Below are 27,970 nucleotides of genomic sequence, written 5' to 3'. Positions count from 1 at the left end.
GACTATCCATGTGTCCTAGAGTGAGACTTGTTAGAGTCTCTACCGTGGCCATTTCCATCCTATTGGCCTCTCACAGTCAATGCATGTGATATACGAGAAGCATCCATATTCTTTCTATTCACCTCTTATGTCTCAAGAGGGCACTCTCAACATCCTAAAATTTCAGTCCATCCTTAGCACAAAGAGCTATACAAAAAGTGTCCCATGACTCAAATAGAGTACGAATAAAAAATAAAGAATGTAAAGTATCCTTGAACTCAATCTCCTGTGAAGCTAAATGCCTGATGATGGAGTGAAACTCATCCAAGTGTGTAGATATAGCTGTTCAGCCAATACATTTGAGATGCAAGCCTTTGCTTGTCATAAAGATTCTTAAATTGTGTCCAAAGCTCATATGCAGTCTAATTTCTAGTTACAACATTGTAGTGGACCTACTTAGAGAGTGATAAAATGATGGTGAACTTGCATAGCTCATCCCAATCCTCAACCACAATATTTTAGGGTTTGGCATCCCTATTTTTGAGTGGTCTAACTTGTAATTTTTGCACTAAAACCTGCCATATCTGGGTCTTCCAATAGTTGTAATTGGTCCCATCCAATTTCTCAATATTGAAGATAGCACCATTACGAGAATCACTAGTCATAATGAGACTGAGCAAGTACATAGAACAGTAAGACGGGGGGCTACTATAATACCTTGCAAATCAGCCCCAAGTCCATTGCTAAATCGAGCATGAGACAGGAGATATTGCCAAAATAATGAGCTTTCCACAACCTATAAGCAAATTACTATCAAGTCCAATGACTACCCTCAAATAGAATGCATAAAATTGAAAATGATAGGCTAATGTAATAAACTGCAATAATATGCCAACAACTAACTGTGAGCAACCAAGAAGGGAGAAACCAAGAACAACCAACACTAAGATTGTTACAATTGCAGTGTGTCAAAAACCATATATGCAATAGGCATATATGTCATGCACAGGGTAGGTCTCAAGGGTAAATCAAGAGATCTACCAAATGCATAACCCACTAGGAAAAAGCTCAATACATAACCCAAAAGCAAATAAATATCACAAGCAACACCCTAAAAAACATAAGTACTAGGTCCAAGCCAAGAGATCAAATCATCTGATGATCAAGTAACTACATCCAATAAATATCAATAGAGCATACACATGTCACAATCAGTCCCACTATCTCACTATGATAAGCTCAAGCTCAATTACATAAACCAAATGCTCTGTAGTACCTCCAAGTGTCAAAGTGGTTCAATACATAAAGCCAAATAGCTCCCACTAAAGCAAAAGTCAAACAAACATCCAAGATCCATAAAGCGTATATCTGGAAGCATAAACTCAATATAATCTTCAAGCACATAACAACATAAGCCAATGAAGCAACCAAGGCTTGAATCATAGTTAAGATGAATAATTCCAAGCTCAAAATCAAAGTTCAAGAGCATCCCATAGCATATTCAAGTGCATAGACCAATGCTAAGCATCAATACATGTATATGATACACCCAAATGACATTCAAGAGAGCAATAGGCATTTAGGGTTCCGTGAGAAAAGCTTAATGTCCACTATATTACAGCAATGAAGTCTCTATTAAAACTAAGCCAATGCAAGCTCAATCAAAGCCCAAAAACATTCTAGGTTATGTGTCGAGCATCCCCAAGTTTCAAGCTAACATTCGGGCATCAATACCAAACCTCGGAAGTATCAAGTGACAAGAACCGTATGCTTTTCCCAAATAAACGACATTTAGCCATGTTATTATAGCAATGAAATTTCAAAGAAAACTAAGCCAGATTTGTACTCAAATCATCCCAATAGCATCTCACATCAATGCCATATCATCCCCCAAGTGTCCAATATCAATATATCTATATGTGGGCATCCCGAGAAGCATGTACGAGCTCCAAACAATGAAATAAAGCCTTCACAGACCTATAAGTAGCAAGTCTACAGTTGTAGATAGCAGAGGACTAAAGTTTATGAGCTCAAATCTCATGTCCAATGTGTAATGCCAATGCCAAAGATTCTTGAGATGATTACCCAAATGCCAAAGGCCACATGGGAGGTGGGAGAGGTGTCAAATCTGACAAGGGGAGGGCCATCTAAACAAGCGCAAACACCTGGATTACTTAACAGAGGGGCTACTTCAAATGTTGGCCTCAATAGGCATTGTGGCAATACTCCATGGCCTCTAACAAGTCCCTAGATCAAGTCTCAAAAGGCATTGATGAATATTGAAGCAATGGAAGACCAATACAAACCTCAAGAGGTGGAGCTACGGCTACCAATGGGGAAACCTTATTGTAGGTATTCGAATGGAAGATGAAGTAATGTTAGATTGAGCTCCTCAATGCTAGTGAAATGGATCTCATAACAATTAAAAAGAGTGAGAGTGGAATAGAAGAATGTGAGAAAAAGCAAGTGCTATGGTGGAAGAAGAAAGACCAAGACACACACACACACACACATACACACACACAAGATGTGGAAACTCCAATAGTAACAATGTGTGACCTGTCTTCCCTTTATTCAATGTCACTGAAAGAATAAAGAATGAAGTGACAATGATGGGTGATCACCACCTACATTGTATAGGTGTGTGGGTACTATCACTGTAGTAATACACAGGCAGCTAGGCACAGGTGCCTTTACCCCCAACATTTTTCCCTATTTTCACATTAGAAAATCCAACACATGGGATACATGAGACACATGACAAGTATGTGTAGGTCATATACATGAAGTAAATACTATTTAAGGATTTCTAATAAGAGACTTGGACAAGTTTGGTAACACCATGGCTAATATAGTAGGTCATGGATCAATTTCTAGTCAATTTGAAAGTCATGTTGGAGAAATATGGCTAATTGGGGTTAGAGAAGCAATAAGTCATGACTACTTTTGAAAGTAACAATTCTATTTCCCCTTTCTCTTGGGGGTAAAGGCGCCTCTGCCTAGTCGCCCGAATATTACTACACTGACAGTCACCACCACTGCACACTGCAGGTGGCGGGCGCCCGCCACCATCACTTTATTCTTTATTCTTTTAGTAGCAGTTTGAATAAAGGAAGGCCCGGTCACACATTGTGACTATTGGAGTTCCCATTTCTAGTCTCTCCCTTTCTTGCTCTTGCTCTCCCGCCATAGCTCTCAAGTCCAACCTTCGATCCGTCGCTCCCTTTCAACTGGTATCAGAGCTTTGCTTTCCGACTCTTGAGCTTGGTTCATAGCATTTCTCAGCATCCCATCGACTCCCTACTTACATTGGGTCTCCTTCCCGACAGCCATATCCGACTCCTTCGAGCTCCCGTCACTCCCCGGCTTCCCGAACACCATCCCGGCATTATTGGGCACCTTCAGGGCATTACATTAGAGGTATTTGATCATTTTCTTTAGGGTCTACTTTAGTTCTTATGTCTCACAGGCTGTAAACAAGATTGGGGTAGCCACCATTGAAGCTCCCTTGCTTCATATCTCACTTGCCTTTGAATAAGACTTGTTGGAGCTTGTTTGAGGCCTTCCTTGGCTTTAACCGGACCCCTCCGAAGCTTGGCCACCATTTTTTGCAGCCCCAGGACCAGCATGAATCACGTAGCCCTCCCATATATGTCTTCAGCATTGACAATCACAACAACAGCTCTTCCCCTCCATTGGCACTTGGAAAGGCTCCATTTCGAGCATATGAACATGCTTTGATGCTTGGTTTTGATGGTTGATGTATTGGCATAGCATTTGGACTTATTTAACACTTTTTTGGGACTATCATAATAGTCCACAGGTAGTTTATGACAGTGTTACACTGACATTTGATGCTATAGCTTGTTTGGCATTGTCATTAATTGCCCGGTTGGTCCTGTTTGATGCCCGAATGTTAGGGGAATGTATGCCTATTGTTTGGAAACCATTTGGAGATGATTTTGGTGCTGAAATTCTTAGTTTTGAACAATAAATCACTGCTATACACAGTGGGCTGAAGTCATTTTACTCGTGTATACTTATGCCTATGCTTTTTGGGCTATGTTTCGGACATATATGGTGATGTATTGACACTTAGGGCTCGGCATAGAGCTTGGTTTTGATTCGGGATCATTGGTTGAGCTTGAGCTCGATTTGCAAAGCATTTGGATGCTCCGTCTTGGATGTACTTATGGCATGTATGTTGCTTATGTCTGATCGGTCTTGACATGCTTAGCCTATGTCATTACTACATGCTACTTACATTGTTTGGAGCCTATTGCTACTGGAGTTTTTGACCTTGGATTATTGGAGCTTACTTGAGCTATTTATTGGCTTGCTAGAGCTGTATCTTGGGATGTACTTGATGTCTTACATGCTTATGGATGCTACATACGGATGCTCTACCGCCTACATGTTCGCGATGTACTATTGATGTATTGTCTTGGACTTATGTCATTGGCACTGTGTCTTGCCTTGGCTTGAGCTCTTGAGCTCATACATATGGCTTTTGTGCCAGTGGGAGCATTCTTGAATGCTTATCAGACATTGAGTAGGTGGTACTTTTATGCATTGAGTTGTTACATGCTATTGAGTAGTTACAGACACTTGAGACTTTGGGACTTCTTACTTACAGACACTTGAGACTTTGGGATGATACATCATATGTCTTGGTTCACTATATGCTTATGAGCTAAGTCTCAGTTTTGGATCCATATCTTTGTGAACTGACACCTACTTGTGTCAAGTTTTGGTAGTGGCAGGAACACTTTGCCCCATTGCCTGGGGGGTGTGCCTACTCACTGGCAAATGTTTGTATGACATACTTGGGTGTTGGATTCATGCTTATCGACCATCATATGCTTATGTTATGCCCACATGATGCCGGCTTTGGTCTTGGCAGTATCTGACTGCCTTGGGATCCGATTTTGGCACTGTTAGCTCTCTTTTACTGAAATTTTGAAATTTATTACAGCAAGCATATATGTATGGACTAGCATGGATTTTTCATGCTGAAATACTCTGAAATGATGTACTTTCACTAGTACTTGGTGGGCAGTAGCTTTGGTTCCACTTTCTTTGCCATTTTTCCTCGATTTTGGTGATTTTTTGGTGATTTTTTGCAGTAAAGAGCAAGCAGTTTTGAACTGTCTACAGTCTTCCAGCTTGCATTATGGCGAGTTCATCCACTCATCATGCTATTTTCAACATCACTAAGCTTGATGGTACAAATTACTCTTATTGGAAGAGCTAGATTTGGCAGGTGTTGGTGCAGAAATCACAAATCAAACCTTTGAGGTTAAGTGGGCATCCGCCTGCAACTATGCCAGATGAGGAATGGCTTGAGCTTGATGAGTTATGCAAGTCCACTATTGTATTGTCTCTCACAGAATAGGTTTACTATAATGTCTTTGAGGAAGAACAGAGTGCATGGCAGTTGTGGAAAAATATCAAAAATCTCTATGACAAGAAAAGTCCAACGAGTCAGATGTATTGGCTGAAGCAGCTTATGGATCTGTGCATGAAGGAGAATGTGACTATATCTGCTCACTTGAGCTAGTTCCATGCTATACTTAAGAACTTGACTTCATAGGACATCACTTTTGCAGAGGATGTCACTCCTCTTTTCTTGCTTGGTACTCTTAATGAGTCATGGGATGTATTCCGCACTACATTATGTGCCTCTACTGCTACCTTGAAATTATCTGATGTTGAGAGTGCTCTTCTGCAGGAAGAGGTTAACTGTAAGAATTTGGATGCCTCTCATGTGTCTCATGCTATTACAGTTAGAGGCAGGAATGATGGATATGGAAAGCATGGCAGTGGTAGTGGCTGTGGACAGGATTCTTAGAAATCTCGGTCCAAGTCTCGTGGGAAGTCACATAGCGAATCCCGTGGCAGGAATGCAGATGTTACTTGTCACCATTGTGGGAAAAAGGGCCATATTAGGCCGCAATGCCATGAATTGCGTAATGAAAGGTGCAAAGATAAGGGGAAAGACAAAGTGCAGGATAAGTCTTCTGATCGCAGCATAGTACCTCCAAAGTCCAGTGTTAAAATTGAAGAGATCAATGTTATGCAGCCTGAGAATGTTGATGATGATGATTATATCCTAGTAGCTTCTTCTAGTGCTTCGTAGATGACAGAGATACACTCTATGTATGCACAATGTTGGCTCTTGGACTCAGGTGCATCCTTTCATGTGATACCTTGTCGAGAGTGGTTTCATTCATACCGTACTGTTTCGGGTTCTGTGCGCTTGGGTGATGACAGCTCTCTTGATATTGTGGGCATTGGTGATGTTAGGCTGTAGTTTCCTTCTGGCAGCAGTTTTATTATGTAGGATGTACGTCATGTACCTACTTTGACACGTAGTCTTATGTCAGCTGGACAACTTGATGACGCTGGATATCATGTATGTTTTGGAGACTCTGCATGGAAGATCACTCGTGGCAGACTTGTGATTGCGAGAGGTGCCAAGGCTGGTAGTCTCTACCCCTTGATTGTATCAGCTTCTTCCCTTGATCATGTTTTGTCTGTGGGTTCTATCCCACATGTATCTCTTTGGCATGCCCGTTTGGGCCATATGTCTTTGAAGGGAATTAAAATGCTTTTTGGTTTGCAGTACTTACCGCCCCTTGATTATGCATGTTTTGATTCATGTGAGCATTGTATTTATGGCAGGTAGACTAGGTCTACGCATAAGAAGTCTGGTAGGCCACGCATGAGTGAGCCCTTGGCATTGGTACATTCAGATGTCTGTGGACCCATGCCTTGTCAGTCTATGGGTGGTGCAAAGTATTTTGTTACGTTCATAGATACTTTTTCACGGAAAGTCTGGGCTTATCCCATTAAGCTAAAATCAGATGTCTTGGCTGTGTTTCAGAGATGGCTTGCATTGGTTGAGAACTAGTCTGGGTATAGGCTAAAATGCCTAAGGACAGATAATGGGGGTGAGTATGTCTCATGTGCTTTTAAGCAGTTATGTGATGAGAGGGGTATTAAGCGTCAGTTGACCACCCCCTACACCCCCCAGAATGGTTTGGCTGAGCGGATGAATAGAACCATCCAGGAGCGTGTACGCAGTATGCTTAGCCATGCAGGCCTACCACAGAGCTTTTGGGCTGAGGCAGTTAGTACAATTGTGTATGTCATAAACAAATCACCCTCTAGTGGTTTGGATTTCTAGGTTACAGAGGAGGTATGGACTGGAAAACCTTCCTCTTATGCGCATCTCCGTGTCTTTGGATGTGAGGCATTTTGCCATGTGCCCAGGGACAAGAGAAGTAAGCTGGATCCCAAGAGTATCAAATGCATTTTCATTGGTTATGGGGATGCAGGCAAGATGGGTTACCGTCTATGGGATCCGCAGGTGCGGAAAGTCATCCGCAGTCATGATGTAGTCTTCCATGAAGACAAAATGCATAGGCAACCTGAGAGAGCTGTTGAGATCCGCAGGGTCATATTTCAAGAAGAGCCGAGAGCTCCTGCACAACCACTTGGACAACCTACAGCTATAGCAGATACTCATGGTCAGGGTGTTGGATAGGCAGCTAGGCAGGTAGCAGAGCCTGTCGTGAGATGGTCTACTAGAGACAGACATCCACCTGATAGATTTCAGCCCTCGATGCATTATGTCTTGGTTATAGATGCAGGAGAGCCTTTCACCTATGATGAGGCTATGCGCAGGGGTGATAATCACTCATGGGAGAGGGCTATGCAGTCTGAGATAGACTCCCTGCATAAGAATGACACTTGGTATTTGGTTTCCTTGCCTGCGGGCAAGAAGGCTTTGCCATGCAAGTGGGTGTACAAGCTAAAAAGTACCCCTGGACACCCCAAGCCGGCATACAAGGCTAGATTGGTAGCAAAGGGTTTTAAGCAAGAGCATGGTATGGACTTTGACGAGGTCTTTTCTCCTGTGGTTAAGATGACCACCCTGCGCTTAGTTTTGGCTTTGGTTGCTCAGCTTGACTTAGATTTATACCAGATGGATGTCAAGACGGCTTTCTTACATGGGGACTTGCATGATGAGATTTATATGGAGCAGCCTAAGGGCTTTGCAGAACTTGGCAGGCAGCACCTAGTGTGCAAATTGAAGAAAATTATTTATGGCTTGAAACAGGCACCTAGGGAGTGGTATCATAAGTTTGATGCCTTTATGTAGTCACAGGGCTACAGCCGGAGTGCTATGGATTTGTGTCTTTACACGAAGAAAGTCCGTGATGGTTCTTTATTGATTTTGGTACTCTATGTGGATGATATGTTGATAACAGGGAAAGCTCATATGAGCTAGATGCTCTTAAGGCTCAGCTTAAGAAGAGCTTTGAGATAAAATATTTGGGACAGGTCGCTCACATACTTGGTATGCGCATTAGACGCGACAGGCATCAGGGACTTGGGTCGTTTAGTTGCTGACCTTGGTATTGATGCTATCCCTACACTACATTTGGATTCTATGAGTGTTATTCAGTTAGCCAAGAATCCGGTCTTCCATGCAAAGACGAAACACATTGAGGTGATGTATCACTTCATACATGGGGTCATTGAGGACAAGTCTGTTGATCTTGTCAAGATCTCGACTGACCAGAATCCTGCAGATTTGCTCACGAAAAGCCTCTCTACAGAGGGCTTTGCCTTCCTCAGGAGGTTGATGGGCATGGGATGAGATGACGTCTTTCCTCATCCTATTGTACATGTGTACATGTTGTACTATCTTTTTTCTTTATATTTTGACTCCTCATTGGGGCAGATTCGCCTTTAAGTGGGAGGTTGTTGGGGGTAAAGGCGCCTCTGCCTAGCCGCCCGTATATTACTACACTGACAGTCACCGCCACTGCACACTGTAGGTGGCGGGCGCCCGCCACCATCACTTTATTCTTTATTCTTTTAGTGACAGTTTGAATAAAGGAAGGCCCGGTCACACATTGTGACTGTTGGAGTTCCCATTTCTAGTCTCTCCCTTTCTTGCTCTTGCTCTCCCGCCATAGCTCTCGAGTCCAACCTTCGATCCGTCACTCCCTTTCACTTTCTTCAAGCTTTCCCATAGCTTCAATGGATGTTTTAGCAAATATCTCTTCTTCTCTCTCAAACCCTAGCTCTTTTAGAGGACAAAAGAACACTTGAGAATGCTACCTTACTTCATGGCCTACATGGCAACAGCAACTAGTGACCAAACAAGAATGTCATCATGACTTCCCAAATTAGGCAAAAAAATGCATTCTTTGGCCTAATTTCAACTCCCTTCTTCATCATTTTTCTCACTAATCTACTCCAAGGTGATTACTCTAGCCATTGGCAAGTTAAAGCTTCAAGAAATCATAAGCATTATTGGCATCCTTCTTATTCCCTAGCTTTTACAAACCCTAGGCACCAAAACCATGAAAGCTTGGTTGCAAGCTTCAATTTTCCCCTAATTTCTTGAAGATTCTTTATCATTTCATCCTAGGGACTCATCCAAGTGAAGATTATTGAAAGAAGTTGGAAACATTGAGCAAGATTGGCCAAGATTCAAACAGGAGAGTATCCACGGATCCGTTCGACATCTAGGGAAAACTGTTTCAAGGATACAATCTCATGCCTCCAACACTTCAAGTTTAGCCCAAAGCCTTGAAGAAGTGAGGATTGAAGGTCATTCAAGCAAGATTGGTCATCTAGGAGTATCTTCAAACTTTGGAGGCATTCAAGTCTTCTTCAAGCTATTGGAAAATGTATTCTCCATCAATTCTTAATCTCTCTCATTGAAAAATGTATTCTCCATTAATTCTTCAAGTCTTCTTCAAGCTATTGAAAAATTCTTAATCTCTCTCATTCATCCTCTTACTAAGCTTGATCCAATTGCTTGAGAGATTAATGAATTGAACATTTTTAATCAAATTTCAGCCCCATTCATTATTCCTCTTTAGTAAATTAGAGAACTATAGGCCTTTCATTGGCATTGTGGCATTACCATTTTCTTGAACTTCACCTAGGCAAGCATCAATAGAAGTGAATCTATTTTTGCACTTTTGTTAAGCTAGTTCCTAACCATGATTGGTTTACTCTTAATGGAAAATTGATAAGAGAGAGTAAGTATTATAATGAACAGTGAGTTACTAATCCAAGAGGTACTCTCAATCCCCAATCCTTGTCCCATTTGATTGGTCTTTTCCAATTTCAATCACACTTCCAATTCTTAATTGAATATAGTAGCATGCTACTATCATGTTGAGAATACCCACTAAGAAAAATGTGGATGCCAAGAGAGATAGTGGGACAAAAGAGAGGTGACTCTCCCTCACTATATCCGAAGATCCCAAAGGGACAAGACAGTTCAACTCAAGGGAAACTTTGCCCACTTCCCAATGATTTGGAGCTTGTATAGGCAACTATCTTATCATTTTATCCCTCACACAAGTGTCACATATGGTGGATTGAATATTCAAGTGATCATGAAGGTTCAAGCCTCTTAAAGAACAAAATAGCGTAAAGCAGGGCATTTACAAGACATTGCAAAGCTTACATAGGTCATTACAATTACATCCTTCATTTTTGGAGGTAAATTACAACTGTTTCAGGTTGCCAATAGGTCATAGTTAGCTCCCCATAGGCTTTCATAACTTGAAAAAGCATTTATAGGGATCATACAAGAGAAAACATGGCACTTACAGGTCCAAATAGGGTGCAAGTTTGGACAGTTCCCGTTATTGTCTTGTGGGATTTTCTATTTTGAATCTATTATAGCATTGAAGCACTCATCTCCAAGAGAGATTGTATGCTTCAATTTGAACCAAAAATATTGGTGATCGGAGTTGCCTAGCTAAAGTTATAGTCATTTCACTAACAAGGGGTCCTACAAGATTACACCAAAATGATAGGTCATAAAGGCAAAAGTAAGGCCCACGAGGAGTATGCATAGAAAATTAGTGATTCTATGATAGATAATACATCCCAAGGAAACCCTATAGAGTTTCAAATGCAAGGATAACTTAGTGCCCTCAAGAATATGATGTGTGAAAATTTAACTAGACATGCTCATAAACATGCAAAATTTCTTTCAAAAGTGGAACAAATGGTGATATCCAGTAGCCAAATGAAGTCTTCCATTAATAAACTTATGAAATGAATGATTCAAATGAAGGCTTCAATCGATAACTTTGTGGAATTCAATACCCAAATTATGGCACAATTTACTCAATGGTGGATGCAAATGTAAATGAGGGATAAGGATAATAGAGATAAAGCTGGGCCAACTAGTGATTCAAAAGTGCCCATTTATTCACCATTCAATGCTTAAAGGCCTAAAAAATAATTTCAAACTAGCAAGCAATTTTAAAATGGAGAACAAGCATGTGGATAGCAAGCCTAAAGGATCAAAGTCTCGAGGTACTCAGAAGTTTATCCCTATGGGATCTATTTAAGGAAAGGAAGTGAAAAGGATTGTGTCTTAAGTTGATAGAAGTACATAGTAGATCATGCTTCAAAATATGCATGCAAAAAGGCCAAAGTCAATAGTGTGTTTATAATTGAAGATTTTGAAGATGAAGATGAGGATCCAAACCTTATGAGTCATGCTAAAATTGAGGATTATGATTGAGGAGGGTGGTCAAGAACAATTTCATGATCCATCTAGTGGTTTTCGCTTTAACTCAGGTGGACATGTGCCTTTTGATCCCAGTGGAATTGACTTTTCTGATGTTGCCACTTCAACCTACTCCATCTCAATGGATGCATATACTAGTTCTAGGAGCCCAAGTATACTCAAAATGCAAGGAAGCATCCATGGGAAGAATGTTTTCATTCTAGTAGATAGTGGCAACACTCATAGTTGTATCAATAAGTTAGGTATGGATCAATTGAAATGCCTACCCTCTAAATTATAGCATCCAATAAAGATACAAGCAACCAATGGGGATGAGAAACTTAGTACTCAAATATACTCACATGTTCACCTATGCCTTGTTGAAAATTATGGAGTACAGATGGACTTGATTGTGCTAGATATGGGCCCTATTGATGTTATTCTAGGATATGACTGGCTAAAGCAATTAGGCAAGATGGACTTCCCCCAGTTGTACATAGAATTTGTGAGTGATGGACAGCTAGTACATTTAGGGGGGGTTCAGCATACATAATATTTTTAGCTTATTTCACTACTAATAAGAAACACAAGAAAGAGTTCAAGAAATGGTCTCAAATATTTGTCTTTCATCTCAATAAGGAAACCATAGATCAACCTAAGAATTGAACAAGGGATGTAGCCTTAAAAGCTCTATTGGAGGAGCACAAGGATTTGTTTCAGATGCCCACTACTCTCCCTCCAAAAAGAGCAGTAGAGCATCTTATTGATCTAAAGCCCAACTCAAAGGTTATCAACAAACTCCCTTACATGCTTTCAAAGTGTAAAAGAGAAGAGGTGGCCAAATAGATCAAGGACTTGTTGGAGATGGGATTCGTAGAGCCTAGTTCTTTCCCATATGCTTCTCCAGTGTGACTAGTTAAGAAGAGGGATGGTACCTCCTATATATGTATAGACTATAGGGATTTGAATAAGATTACCATCAAGAACAAGTACCCTATCCCATGGGCTGATGATCTCTTGGATGAGCTTAAGGGTGCTAAGTTCTTCACAAAGATAGACTTGAGGTTGAGTTATCATCAAATTAGGATGAGAGAGGGTGATGAGCTAAAGACAGCTTTTAGAATTGATAGAGGGCTTTATCACTTCCTTGTGATACCATTTGGATTAACAAATGCCTCAGCTACTTTAACCCTTTCTTTTCAAAATTGTATTAGTCTTCCTTGATGATATTCTCATTTATAGTGAATAGTTTAGAGAGCCATTTATCCTACATGAGAAATATGTTTAGTGCATTAAGGCAACATAGACTCTTTGCCAAGGAGACAAAATGTGCTTCTTTAGACTAAAGTAAAGTACTTGGGATACATTGTGAGTGAATGGAGGATTCAAATTGGCCCAAAGAAAGTAAATTGTGTTTGTGAATTGCCGACACCCACTAATACCACTTCTCTTCATGGATTCCTAGGTCTATCACCTTTTACTTGATGATTCATTAGGCATTATGCAACTATACCAACACCACTGATAGATTGGCTTAAAAAGGAAGCATTCTTTTGGGACTCCATTTCTTATTGTAGTTTTAATTAGTTGAAGGAGTTGCTCACTTCAGCCCCTATTTTATTTTGACATGATTTTTCAAAGGAATTTATCACATTCAATGTGATGCTAATGGACATGGTATCGATGCTATCCTATTTCAAGAGCATGGAACCATAGTGTAGCGTGCTTGTCCAAGCACGTTTTAGCGGTCCATCAAGAAACGAATCTAAGGGTTGTCGTCTGACATTCCCATGGAATGTTTTGGGATTTTTCACCTAGGGATTCTCAAGTCCGCCTTGCAACGGAATGTTTGCAGCCAAACCCACTAGGATCGACTTGAAATCTAGGTTTTTAGGGGTCAAGGTCTCCTGACAATATTCTAGCATCGGGTTTTGGACATTCTACTTTACACAGAGACACCCAATCTGAAGCAAATCCATACTGCACTTCGTTCAAAGAGAATGGAAAATGAGAGGGATGGGTCGCTCAATCTCTCTACCCATAGGGCATAGTCCTGTTTCGGTCCCCTAAAATGGCATGAAATCGGGTTCTAACCTAACAATCCTTAAAGGTCGAACGATGGTACAACCTTGTGAGAAGCCTCCCAGTTCTCTGGGACCACCCTACCATAGGACAGACCTGTCGGGAGTTCCACCCAACCGCTTCCCTTGATAGCTTGAGTTTTCTAATTAGGTCCTATCACATTTATGCGCGACGTTCAAAATTAGCTTCCTTAATTAGGCCTTTAGGGAACAAGGTTCGTTCACGTAATTTATAGCATTGACACCAAAACACAGCAAGCAATCCTTTGACAAGCAAGTTCAAACAAATTTCTTAACTTATCTTCACATTAATCTTTATCTCTTGCCCATACACGAAAAATTATGTATCCCTTCTATCCAATAGTACCTAGTCCAAATCACATGTCACCATAATTTTCATCCATTATCTAGAATAGGATCTTCCAACACCACAGATGTTGGGCTCACGGTAGTCTACAACTCCATCCTGGACTCAACAAGGGGTGTCCAAAGCTCCACTGACCCCAAGCGATCTAGGAGTGAGACACAATTTCCGTGGTTGGCCTTTTCACCACTCGACCTTTGGCCCGTGAATCAAGCAGCGCCCTCTTGGGTTGAAACGTGGCATGACCTTGGAGATGATCCACCCGCACGAAATATCCTTCCTTAACTAATCCAATTAAGAATCAAGCACAATCAAGGCAATCAGCCTAATGTCATCTTCCAGGAAAACATTCCTTTATTCCCCATGGCAACTTGTCATTACTAACCCTTGCCATGCATTTACCATCAAATACAAACACTTGGAATAATCATCCAAATCACATCCCACAATCAGTTTAAAGCAAAAGCACTTAGGACATTATTCGATCATTCAACAAAAACAATAGTATCCTTTTCCAAACATTGCAGGAATAGTCGTGATAACATTTCCATTGCGTATTTTCTCCCCCCCCCCCCCCTTGGGATATAAGCGATTCCATGCAAAATTTACTTAACACTTCCTCCATTCAGCTGGGATATATGTAGAAGTTTCAACATTTCTCAAGACATGAGTTCTAATCATCCCTTTGATTGATAACCAAACCTTCTTCCTAACGAGTACAAAAGCATTGGTCTTTCCTTTGACTTAGGGTTTCCCAACCCTTGAGCTCTTCATTTGTCTTTGAGGTCTAGAGTTGTTTATATCTATTCCAGTTCCTGAATAGGGTTGATAACATCATAGCTATCGAACGAATCTTAAGGCATCTCAGTTTTAGACCCTTATGATCGCCATTTGTGTTAACTACACACAACATCAAGACTCCCAATCTATCAAACATAAGTTATTAACAAGAGCTTTGACAAAGGTCTAGAGCTTTGATAAGGATTCTTTTCTAGACTAAGCTACTTGCCATGCAATTCTTTAGGTATGCAAGTTGCAACATACACCTTCAAAGTAAGGAAAACACACCTACTATTGCAAGGACATGCTTGAAGCCTTAAATGTTGTTTATGAATTCATCGCATGGCGTCAAAATACAATTAACTTCTCTTGATACATGCATTTGGGGAATTCAATCCTTCGAATACTTGTGATGTAGTTTATCCTTTCAATGTCCTATTCTCGCGCGGCATAATACGAGTCTAATGCTCTCCACGCGGGAAATCAAATTAAGCATCTATTAATTTGGAAATACATTACTTACGACTGGTATCGTATGTGGATTGGCAGTGACGCCCTTGCCCGAGGCTTCATTGCTTGTTGAGGGATTGCCATCCAAGTGTGACAACTTCCGCTTGGGTGTCATCCTGGATCTCTTCCTTTTTAGACATGCTTCGCACAGGACTTCCACATCTTGTACTCGATTAGCAAAGGCTAGTGTTAGGGCGAGATGAGCTTGCGGTCGAAGGATAATCATGCGGAAACGGGGTATGGGTCCGCGGACAACGGGAGAGAAGGAATGTGTGTGGACACCCTCTACGAAGGGGAAAAGGAGGAGAACATACTTGGGGGGTTCTCTCTCTTTCTCTCTATCACTCCCTCTCTCTCCCTCTCTCTCCCTCTCTCTCTTCCTCTTCTTCTTCTTCTTCTTCTTCTTCTTCTTCTTCTTCTTACCTCTCTTCTTTCTCTCTCTCTCTCTCTCTCTCTCTCTCTTCCTCTTCTTTCTCTCTTCTCTCTCTCTCTCTCTCTCTCTCTCTCTCTCTCTCTCTCTCTCTCTCTCTCTCCCTTCTTCTTCTTCTCTCTCTCACCCAGTTTCTCTCAGCAGCAGCAGGGCCAAGAAAATGGTATCCCCCCCATGATGGGGAGGGGGGGAGTTTTATATGTGTTGGGGGGGGAAGGCGTCATCGTCTCCATCTTCTACTTCATCATCATCTTCTTTGTTGTCATCACTGCTTCCTTCCTCTCCTCATGATCATCGTCGTGCTCATTGTCATCGCCTCCAGCTCCTTGTCGACTTGTCATGATTGCCTCCTTCCTTGTTAGCTTCGCCCATGCCGTCACCCGCCTCGGCATCATCGCCAACCTCCCATCCTTTCCCCCTCCCCTCGCCACCTGTTGGCGATGACAAGGGGAGGGGAGTTTTTTTTAATCAATTATTTTATGAAAGGGGGGTGCTTTATGCAGTGGCCGAGACATTACATCCTCTCCCCCTTAGAGATCTCGAAATGTCCTCATCTCGGAAGAACTGGGGAAGACAAGCATTGATGGGGCTTAAGGCCTGTGGGTTAGGACCCACCATGCGTCCGCTACGCTACTCTAATCACTCATAAGTATGTGGCCTTTTGAAAAAACATCTTATTGCATTAGATATATCCGAGTATGGATTACAAGAGAAGAGTTTATTATAGTTACATCTCATGGATACCTAATGAAGTATACTTCATTTGTATACCTCATATGCACCAATCTGACATGTTTATCCAAAGTTATGGGCCATTTTCTATAGCTATCATATTCAAGATAGAATTTTAGAAATTCAATGTTTGGTCTTGATGAAGCTTCCACAAGGCTACTACAACATTAGGCCTTCTCTATTCATTTCTATTATTCATTTGCCTTTTCAATCTTCAAGTTTTGAAGACAAAACTTTTGGGTAGGAATGGATTGTAATAAAAAAAATTTTATACCCTTTAGCTTAGGGAAAATTAGCTTAATTGGGGCTAGAGTATAAAAGGCAAGAGTGTGCCATTGCAAACATCTTTTTTAGCACATTTGTTAACTTCTCCATTTCTTGGAGCTTGAGGGTTCTTGCCTTCCCCACCAATATTGAGGGTGATACTCAATGCTCACCATAGCAAGAGGCGGATTTCTTGTATTAGTCTCTTATCCATGATTCTCATTGTACTTTTGATTTCTTATAGTTGTGGCTTCATTGTGTTGTAGATTTAATACATTTCTATCTATGGCATAGCCATGGCTAGTTGATGCAATTGTTCTTTCTTGATTTTCTTAATATTTCAATTCATTCTGGGCTAAGTTTATTTCACACACACACACACACACGTGCGCGGAAAATAGACATCAATGTCCAACTGTTCAATACTTAGTCGAGTTATTGCCATCACTCACCAAAATGGTATGCTAGCTTCGCATGCATTGAGCTACTCCATGTGTGTCTCACTGTGTCCATCTCTGCCTTTGTTGTTTGTTTTCTCTACTTATATATACCATCATCAACATTATCCTTCTCCTTATCACCTAGAGAGAGAGAGAGAGGTATGATTTTTTAAAAAGAGGGGGAGAGAAAATCCTAATGTCCCCCAACTTTAATGTATGGGGGAGAAGAACTGAAGGAAGCGAAGTTACCTTACAAGGAAGGGAAGCTTACCTTGCAATGCCACCTCATGGTAGGTGGTATGAATTTGCCACAAAGTAGTCTAGCATTTCTTGTGTATGAAGCGCACAAGGAACACTAGTTTTTCTTATGTTGAATAAAGTGTGAATCTTAGACTTGGAAGGGCCCATCTCCCTTTTAACTTGCTTAGAACTAAGAATTTTTGCACATTATTTTGGTGAGATTATAGATCCATATATCCTCACAAAACATGTGTGATTTACGAGATAATTATGTCATTGAAAAATCTAAGTGAAGGTACTTGAGCAACAATTGAATTAGGTTTATCTTCAAGTCCCTTGAATCTTAATGAGAAATGACATAGTAAGAAAGGATTATCTTGAGGTCCCTTCTACTTGACATGAACAAGTAGGAGTTTAATTGAGCAACAATTAAATTAGGTTTATCTTCAAGTCCCTTGCACGCAACACTAGTGCTTTATTCAGTACTAAAGTGCTTCACACTAAAAACACATAGTTAACTTGAATATATTGAATACACATTGCTACCTCATCATGTGCTTCTATTCTTTAATATCATAAGAAGACCACATAACTAACATGATCATGCCTTTGTGATGTTCTAAGTTATTGCCTTTGCATCCATTGTTATGTATGACATTTCCAATCAAGATAGACCTTATGATTATTAAATGCAAATTAAAACACAATACATATGATAACATTTGGATAACATGCATGAAAACTTAGCATCTTGCATCAAGTTTTGTGCACTTGTTGTCTGTAACATAAAGCGACTTTTGACTACTCCAAGCTTGTATATAACTCAACAAATGGCCACTTACCTAGTGATGCCAATTAACAATTTAGATTTGAGATCTCTTTCTTTTTACTTACAACTGTGGTTTAGGCCACATAAAATATGTCATGCACATACGAATCTATCATGCATAAAATAGAAGTTCAAAGCTTGAAACGATAGATTACATTTGTATTGTTTACATGTTGTACTTTTCCACAAGATTAGTATTCAAACATCAATCACCCTCAAGCATTGTTTACATGTTGTGCTTTTCCACAAGATTAATATTCAAACATCAATTACCCTCAAACATTGTCTATGAAGTTTATATAGGTGATATCCATACTTAAGTCCCTATATGCAACAAGTGACTCTATTTCCAAAATTTGAATTGCAAATCCACATCCACAACTCTCTTGTCTTTTAGAATTTAGATCTATTATAGATGGATTCTTTCTCTAAACTCAATTTTAGGGATAAAAGTGGGCTTATATCTACTCTAAATAGACTCTTTCTCTAAAATCAAATTTATGATTTGTTTTTTTGTTTCTACATGGACCTTATTAATCTCATTTTAATGCAATTGAACCAAGCTTCACCTTTGTATGAGACACAAGAGCATTTGATTTATAACATAACTAGTCTTCCCTTAGGTTGTAATTTCACTAAATATGTCATAGTTCACCTTTTATGCATTTCTTCAATGCTCTGGGTAATGACCTCAACACATGCCATATGGTTGTTAATCAAAGTAGTCATGAGTTTAAGCTTCTGACCTAAGCAAATCTTCAACTTAAACCAAGTACATTGATGGTGCCTCATTGAAAATCCAAAATAACTAGATGTTGACCTCAAAAGCTTAGCGATGCCTAATAAAAACCCCAAGTGATACAACTTTGGCATCAAAAGCGAATGCATAATCTTAAACATGCGATGTGACATTGTCAAACATGTGTAAACTTGGGTATCTTAAATCAAATGTGTAAGTGTCAAAAATTAAAGGAATATGCCATGCCAAATGTACAAGTGGCAACGTTTAAGCATGTTATTGTGTAGGACAAACTCTTGCAATCATTAAAACATGCTGTCCCCATAGTTGGAATCCATAACAATATGAATTGTATATTCATAAGTTTGTAAGCTATAAACCTTGAACTTTCAGTAAGAAAATTTAACAATATAGTTCACCAAAACCATAAAAGTGTTGTAGTTCTTTAATCACCAACCTTATATGTTCCTAAATAATGCTTATTCATCATAAACATCACTCAAAGCATCTTTTACACATTAAAGGGGCATACATGATTCTGATGTGTGCCAAATAGATGTCTCCCATTGTGAATGTCTCACAAATGAAGCATTAACAATTGCTAATGGAAAGAGAGGAGCATGAAATGGTCACTCCTAAGAATAAAAAGTAACTTAGAGTAATTGAATCAAAAGACAATCACATGATGAGTCAAGACATTTGAAGATCATATTACTCAAAACATGACATGAGTCACTAGAGGAGAGTGGTGATGAGGTTGTTTGCAACCATGCTACCAAAGCCAAGCACATTTATATCTTTATTTACATATTGAGCACCTTCTTAACAAAGGGCATGTAGAAGAGCAACTTGCCAAATCAAAATCAAATGATTGAAGGAAGCTCCACATAATCTCCAAGGCTTACTATAGTACACATCAATATATGATGAAACAACTAGGTTCCATTAAAATAATATGTTATTGTAGCCAAGAACAAATGGTAAAGGGATTACCAAGCCATAAGCAAAGTGTTTGGGCAATATATGCCACATTACTACAAGTTAATGGAAAGTAGCATATAAATCACAAGGAAAGCGATGCAATCCAGGATTCTATGCTTGTCCTCCACAAGCAAGAAAGTTACCAGAATAATTGTAAATCAAAGACAATTGGGATGGAGTAGTCTAGTATCATAAACTTGGCATTTGATAACTTTATGTTTGTCCTTAATGTGGACGAATGGGCCTAAGTAGCCATTATAATGAAATAAGCATACTTTGACCATTACAAGCTTTGCATGTTGTCTTGGTTGCGTAGGATAAATGTGTAAAAGATGAAATATTAATTCCCCCTCCTAAAAGAGAATGCATGTCCCCAAATTATTATTTGAGATGATGAACTCAAATCCCTTGAGCCCCAAATGTATAAGTAAAATCCTTGGGCTAGTACATCTTTAGTATCATGTGGATATGGCCATACTTAGGGCACATAGTAATAAGTTGTTTTAACAACATATGCAACCCAATTTTCTATGTTTATGGTTTAACACGTTACATATTATTTCATGTCAACTTCCATCAGTACAATAATTCTACGAATAAACATCATGACCTTTAGTGCTTGCAGTGATACCTTAGAACAAATGTTTGATATATTGAAGTGCAAATGGGAATATGTTGCATGCACTCACCCCTTGTAGTGATTCCCACCCCTTGCATACCCGCCTTTTGGTTATTAAATGCATATACATTGCATGTGTAGAAACAATGGCATACTTGCACTTCGTGGTATAAGGACACTTCTTTGTTTTGTTGTTCTCTTAGTTAAAAGATGTAGGTTGTCATGATAAACCTATAAGTTACAATGAGAAGACAAGTGAAGAGACGTCACTATAAAAATATTGTGAACAAAGTTTTTTGAATGGACACTTGAGATCTACATAAGGAAGTAAAGGCATAGAAAGAACACACACACACACACACACACAAAGAGAGAGAGAGAGAGAGAGAGAGAGAGAGAGAGAGAGAGAGAGAGAGAGCTAAGAAACGTATGTAAGTCTTGCTCATTGTTCTCAAGCCTTGCAACATAGTTATTAGAGCTTGAAAGGCTGTGATCAAACTCATATAGGTTGTTTGCTCATTGTTGAACTTATATTAGTCATCTAAGGTTTCATATCAAGTGAATGACAAAATTGTGAACAACGTATGAAAGTTCAAATTTAGATGGAGTGTGTATATCAAAGGTTATAATAAACTTTGAAGGTTTTGAATTATCAACATCTAGGGGCTATGAAAAACCAACAATAAGGGTGGTGGTGCTGGGTGCAACTCTTACAAGGCTAGGCTTAGACTTGTAAGTTTGTGACAGGTTCTTTTGCCTTATCTACCAAAAACATGAAAATCTTTACTTGCTCTACTCTTGAAAGTCTAATAAAATGGGCTACTAGTGGCACCAACTTAAACAAGTGGCCATCATCATCATGAATAGCTGATGATGGTTTTGGATTCCTCGAGAGAAGTAATGTTCACGAGAAACATTTTTGGTATCATATATGGACACCCTTAACTCAAAAATTTTGAAGCCAATTACATGTATTTGCTCTTTTGTAACTAATAAATAAACCTCCTTTAAAATTTGAAAGTTTTTTTTTTGGTGGAAAATTAGCAACTCGTTTCACATTATACAACGGCCGTAAAGTGCAGAGAAGGTGGTTAGCGAGAAAAATTAGCCACCTGTTTTTGAGAGACGTTTTTCACCCGTAAAATTTTCTCCAACTATTTAAACCCCGAGTGATGGTAATTTTTGTTTATTCTGTGTTTTTTCAATTCACACAGTAAAAACGGTGGACCTTTCAGGGTGCCACGAAGGCTACAGACCTGTCGCCTGCTCGCTTATTCATATGCAACTGGCATATCCACACAGACAAACCATGATGATGACCACCACGACGAAGGCGAAGACGAAGACGAAGAACACGGGAACGGGAATCGTTACCAGACCGCATTTTGAATTTGGGACAGAGACGCAGCCCAAGCAAAGGAGCCGTCTGCTGCTGCTTCTTCTCGTGGTCGTGCTGTGGTTTTCCTGTTGTTGTGACGTTTCAATCGCTATGGGGAGAGTGGGAGGGCGAGAGAGCATCCCCAACGCTGAAAATAATGTGAAGCTGCAAGGCTTGGCCAAATTTGCAGTGGAACAAGAAAACCGCAAGCAGGTAAGAAGGTCCTTCTCTGAATTTCAGGCCATACGTAGTAGTCTGATATATGTGGATTCTAGTTGTTCTAGAGGGCAGTTGTCAGCCTCTGAAAGTTGAGAGAGAGAGAGAGAGAGAGAGAGAGAGAGAGAGAGAGAGAGAGAGAGAGAGATGAGTATGTGCGTGTGATATCAAATAGAGATGACACCCTTCTTGCCAAGCGCACTACAGTAAGACCATTGCCTTTGACTATTAGCCAGAGAACCAGAGAAAGCATTGAAACTCTGTGGTAGGGAATCTTCGCCTACAGCAGGAGGACTACTATTTTGGCCGTCTAAATCCTCCTCAGAGCAGTGTAATTGTTGGAAAGAAAGTTTGTCAAGTGAATTAGTCGAAGAAGAGGTGCCAGTTAAGCGATTCTGTAGAGTTTACAGAGAGGTGTGCTCTCCAGTGCTCGAATGTCCAGTCATCTTAACAAAAAAATAGATGTTGGGCTGGAAACAATAAAGCACCCCTTTGTGTGTTGATCAGCATTTTCAACCCTTTGTCTAGAACATCATAGAACTCCTGAATGCGTAATGTCTGCGGCTGAAGCTGTCTGTGTTGTAGTTGCCTTGTCATCTGGAAAAATTTTGAAAAATGGCCGAGTGACTACTTTCCCCACCTGCCTTGCATATACTTTAGAGATCGAAGTAATCAGCCAAAAGAGTAATGCGAGACATCCTGATCACGAGGCAAAGTTAACAAGAATTTCTCTGATATCATGTATCCAAAACATTGATTGAGAGGGAGATGCACATGTGGCAGGATTGCAAAAGGATGCTTAATAGAATGTGTCTCCTCCTTGTCCCCTCAAAGAAGCTCTAGTGTCATGACACTCAGAAGTCCTCTTCTCAATAGGGTTAAGCAAACCAGAACCAAGCACACTGAAAATGAAGGGCTAGCAACGATCTCCTCCCTTTAGGTTATTTTGATTGCCCTTCTGGATCCACAAGATGTTGCACCACTTTATTAGTCTACACATCCTTAGCCAGTCATCTGTGTACAAATGGTCATATTTCATGCTCCAACTTTTCTATTGGATTTTGATTAAAGAAGCTTCTCCTGGATTCTGCCAACTTTTCATGAAAGCTACCAGGACAGTGTTATACCTATTGCACCCCTGCTATAAAAACACAATTCACAGGATTCATCTTAGAGCAGTGAATATAATTAGGGAACCTTTTTCCAAGAAGAGCAGTTTGGGTCAAGGTCAAGATCATGTCAAACTTTTATTGGCCATCTCCAGTGTACCTCAGGCAGAGGTAAGGATTCTGACCACAGATCAGGCTAATGATGCTCCCTGATTGGAGTCTTTAGCATGTTGTAATCTCCACTTAAGCACTAGGGGGTAGTGATGTTCCCTATTGATCTTTATTGTGGTTGTATTTGCTCTAAATCTCGAGTGGTCTATGAACCGGCCTTGCTTTTTGGAAAGAGTGATAATTCCCTGATTAAGAACTTGATTACACAATCAAAAAATAAACATAAATTGAATGCACAATTTACCTTAATAATCTTGGATAGAAGACACCTTGGTGGCCCCAAAATTGGCACCCCTTTCGGTACTTCTTTAACTTCAATTGTCAATGGATGTATTACAAGCCGAGATTCCATGATCTACTTGGCTGATCCAAAAGCCCCTTGTTGATCTAACAATCAGCAAATAAATTGGGTGATTTGCCCTTTGATTTTCACCTAGGACTTACTCTAACTGGACCCCAATTGGTCAAATGTTGCCCCAAATTACAATGGATGGTTGGAAATCCAAAATCCTTGACAATACAACCAATTGTAGGTGTTGATTTCAGTGTACGATGCCTCATCCTATTGGCACAAGTTTGGAGGTGATTGCTAAACCCTAGTTTTTGCAAAAATTTAGGGTTCACAGTAAGGTTTACTTTGTTGTCCACCAAATTTGGCGGAGATTTTCTTAAAATGACAGAGAAATGCTGAGATCTCCTGAAAATGGGTTGGAGAAGGGTGAGAGAAAGCCTACATGAGACAGAGATCAGATTTTCTTTTCGAGAAAACCCTAAAATTTACCTGCTGCCCACCCCAGCCTGCAGTTAATGTAGTCACCCATTGCCAGACACATCCAAAATGCTGTCATTTGATCAGCAATGCTATTGCTAGCCCGTGGAAGGTATCTCCCTGTTGTCCCTTGCCTATTGAGGTCCCCCACATGATTGTCTTTTGTAGCAAATTGTTGTTCTTTGATTAGAAAATGGACCAGCAGCACCCTCTCTCTCTGTCCTAGGCTGCAAACTGACTGAATTGTTGAGACCTAGGTGCCCCAAAAACGTTTTTGTAGTTTGCATGGGCATTTTTGCCAAGTGGGAACCTTCTAAACCCGTTTTTTAGCATTATCTAGCCATTTAATTTTAGCCCTTTTGATTCTACCTATAATTAAGTGTGCCCATCTATAAGTAAATTGGCTAGGCCATTTGCAATTTGGAGTGGTTCCCGCCCTTTGTTGACCCTTAGATTGGCATTAATTAATTAATTAATGCTAGTTGCTAGTGTCACCACTGACACTTCTTGGCCAAACAACTGGTCTAGGGTCAAAACTGACGACACCAATTGACCACCAAAACCCAGTTGGCATAAGTTATCACAACTTTTGCCTTTGACACCCAGTGCATCCTCGGGGTCCTTTGTGTGTTACCTTGAAATAATTGCCATGTGCATCACATGTGCTAAACAACCTTGTACATTTGATTAATATCTTAATCAAATGTTATTGCCAAGATTAGAGCATCTTAAAATACAATCTGTGCTGAAATTTCTTACCTGTTTCTCAAAATACAATCTGTGCTGAAATTTCTTACCTGTTTAAAGCTCCATTTGGCATAGACTGAGTTCTAGAACTGCCAAATTTATGTGCAGTCCAGAAAAAGTGTGGAGCTCATTGTGGTTTTTATTTTATCACTTGGAGCTTCCTCTTCAAATTATACAAGCTTTGGCAGAGATGAGCTCTCAAGAGAACCTTCCTCTCGGTAGTTCTATTAGCTGTAACCTGTAACACTCGCTCTGTTTGTTCATTTAATTTTTTTTATTAAGAAACAAACTGAAAAAGGTCTAGATCATACAAGTAATTCTGCAGGGGTTTCAACTCGAAGAGCATGTCAGGAACTGAAAATGCCCAAGTAGAGTCCTCATTGCTGTCCTTTGGATTTCCTATTGTTGATGATGAATCCATATGGTGAAGATCACTGCATGGCTACAAGATTATTGATACAGGAAGCAGGAACTTTGGGTTAGCAGGCTGTGGAAAAGAATACTGTTAAGTGACCTCCCCATGTTGTATTTAACTTTAGGCCATTATTGGTGCTTATTCTGTGACCTATCACTTATCTCTTACTGCTTGGAGAAAATTGGTCTAATTGGTGCGATCAATGCATAGTGAAGACCCTTCCTATTTGCAGCCACCAAATGCAAGATGGTTGACAACTAAGACTAGTTACAGTATTGGTGATTGCATGCATGTACTGCACACTCAATTAAAAGAGGCAGTTTCAATGAATGCACATGCTGGCAAAAGTAAATACAGGACTAACTATGTCCTGCACTAGGCACAATGATGCAGGCAGCTTGGTGCTGTAAACTGACACGCACATGAGTAAGACAGCTGGTCATGTGATCTGCTAGGCTGGTGTGACTACCTAACCCTGGGCCACACTTGGGACTGATTAGCACTTCAATGTGTGTAGGATAACTTATTGAGAAGCTATAAATCAAGTAAAGGAAGGTTCTACACATTGGTTGTGTGAATGTGAGAAATTGCACATTATTTGGCAGGCTAGGCATCCTATGGAGGCTAATATAAACATCTGTTTATTTTGTTCTGCTAGAATGGTGACCTCGTATATATCAGGCTTGTTTCAGCAGAACAGCAGGTTGTTCAAGGTATCATGTACTATCTGACTTTACTGGCCTCTTCTGATGGGCAAACTAATCTATATGAAGCAAAGGTTTGGGTCAAATCTTGGGAACATTTCAAGTCTTTGGAAGGTTTTCAACTGAAAAATTCTAGCTCACCAGGATACCTCGGAGATGATCAAGGCAAGTACTAGCACTCTTTTCTTTCAATCTGTTTGCATCCGTGAAAGAAATATTTATACAATTCTAGTCTTTCTTAGAATGTGTTGGACTGTTTGACTTTTGGGCTCTTCTTCCCTTGTTATAGTGCATTTAAACTTTGGCCATTAAGAAAGGGACAGATTTAGTAGTCCATCCTGCCATGTGGTGATGTATAAGTGGTTGTCATGTCTTGGAAGGGAAATGTGGATAACTCTATACATCAGGTCATTGTGAAAGGGTAATGAACATGATTCTTGCTTGGCTAAATATAGCCAGTGTCAGTCATGGATTGTTATGGGTGAGCCCTATTGCCAAGTGGGCTTCTTTCTGGCAGACTTTAGGGTAAGATTTGTAGAAAGTTCTTTTGGTGGTATGACATGCATTATTCAGCTTCAAAAGGTGGAAGGACAAGCTAGAGCAGGACATGCTTCTGCCAATGATCCGGTAGTGCGGAGGGAGCTGGTGAGATGCAACTCCTCGATCCCCAAGCTCTAACAGGTTGTGCCGAGGTCTGCCTTCCCTGAGCTGAATCCGCTGGAAGAAGAGTTATGGGATCTTAGATTAGTAATTCATGGTGCCAATTCTCTTCAAGAATGTTGACTCTCCAAGATCTGAGTCTTTCCTAAGGCTGAATCTACTGGAAGAAGAGTTATGTGTTCTAAGATTAGTAATTGATTGTGTTGAAACTTTCCTAAGGCTGAATCTGCTGGAAGAAGAGTTATGTGTTCTAAGATTAGTAATTGATTGCATTGAAACTCTTGAAGGATGTAAATGTCCTAATTTGTAGATTAGGCACCTAATTTACGTATTTATATATGCTGCAGATCAAGGCGGACAACATTAGCTTTGATATCGCATTCAAGATTCAGAGAGGTGGATACTAAAATACACCCATCTCCATCAGTGATATGAGCTTGCATGGGTGTAATATCGTCTTGAGCTTGTTAGAATTGACATAATAATATAATCTGGTGTGAGATGTTGTATATAGCTGGTAGACTCAAGATTAAAACTGATTTACTAAATCCTTTTTCAAATACAGCAACTTTTGTGTATTTGCAACTAGATCTAGTATGGTATAATGGTTTACCTATTTGCTAGTTGACTGAGCCCCCTAAGATTTAGCCAGTAAATTTGTTGTAAACACCAATTCAGTTTGGCATCTTTTGTATACTTACACATAACAAGTCGGAAAGTGAGCTTTACTTGAACTTTTGTTGCGCCTGGACAATTAGGGTTGAACTGTTTAGTGCACTTGAATGTAGAAGGAGAAAGTTTGGTAAAACTTGAATTACCTTTCATTAAGAAATATGTCGGCTTTCTTTTGACTCCCAATTGAATCGTGGTATTACAAATCAAAAGGTACAACGATACATGGTAGCATTACATGAGTTGTACAAACAAAGCGCATGAATAGTTAGATCACTTGGCAAAATCAATGTTGGAAAATAACCTTTTGGTCTGAATGTGTATTATGTACAGCCACATAGTGACGTGCGGTGGATCCAGTCTTGACACGAAATTTTCCATAATTTACATTACAAAGGTTGTGTCCTCATTTCATTTATTCACTCAGGAGCATATTGCCTTGATGTACATGCTTTAATGGTACGTATTGGCTCATGGGCTAGGTTGCTTTTTAAGCTAAAACATTTTAAAAACTTGAATAATGGTTAAATTTTATGTTGGCCATAAAAAGTCGGGTGTATAATTTGGCGACTTTGTGACAC

General features: G+C 40.0%; 1 protein-coding gene across 4 annotated transcripts; it reads left to right on the top strand.

Annotated features, from left to right (window-relative positions):
* Positions 1-20,917: 20,917 nt before the first annotated feature.
* LOC148029517 (cysteine proteinase inhibitor-like) lies at positions 20,918-27,295 on the top strand. 4 transcript variants are annotated; one of them, XM_087688365.1, is made up of 5 exons: positions 20,918-21,055; positions 21,212-21,280; positions 21,784-22,139; positions 26,012-26,222; positions 27,065-27,295. In XM_087688365.1, exons 3-5 carry the CDS (start codon positions 21,828-21,830, stop codon positions 27,082-27,084), a joined length of 543 nt encoding a protein of 180 aa, XP_087544491.1. In that variant the 5' UTR covers positions 20,918-21,055; positions 21,212-21,280; positions 21,784-21,827; the 3' UTR covers positions 27,085-27,295. The 4 variants fall into 4 exon arrangements, with proteins under 4 accessions (XP_087544491.1, XP_087544492.1, XP_087544494.1 ...); XM_087688366.1 differs by having other exon boundaries at positions 21,763-22,139; XM_087688368.1 differs by lacking the exon at positions 21,212-21,280 and having other exon boundaries at positions 20,921-21,055.
* Positions 27,296-27,970: the final 675 nt, after the last annotated feature.

This window comes from Lygodium microphyllum, chromosome 11 (genome assembly GCF_053477565.2).
Source record: "Lygodium microphyllum isolate KBCC chromosome 11, Lygodium_microphyllum_v1.1.10, whole genome shotgun sequence".
NCBI lineage: Eukaryota > Viridiplantae > Streptophyta > Polypodiopsida > Schizaeales > Lygodiaceae > Lygodium > Lygodium microphyllum.
This window is presented reverse-complemented; position numbering and strand designations above follow the sequence as displayed.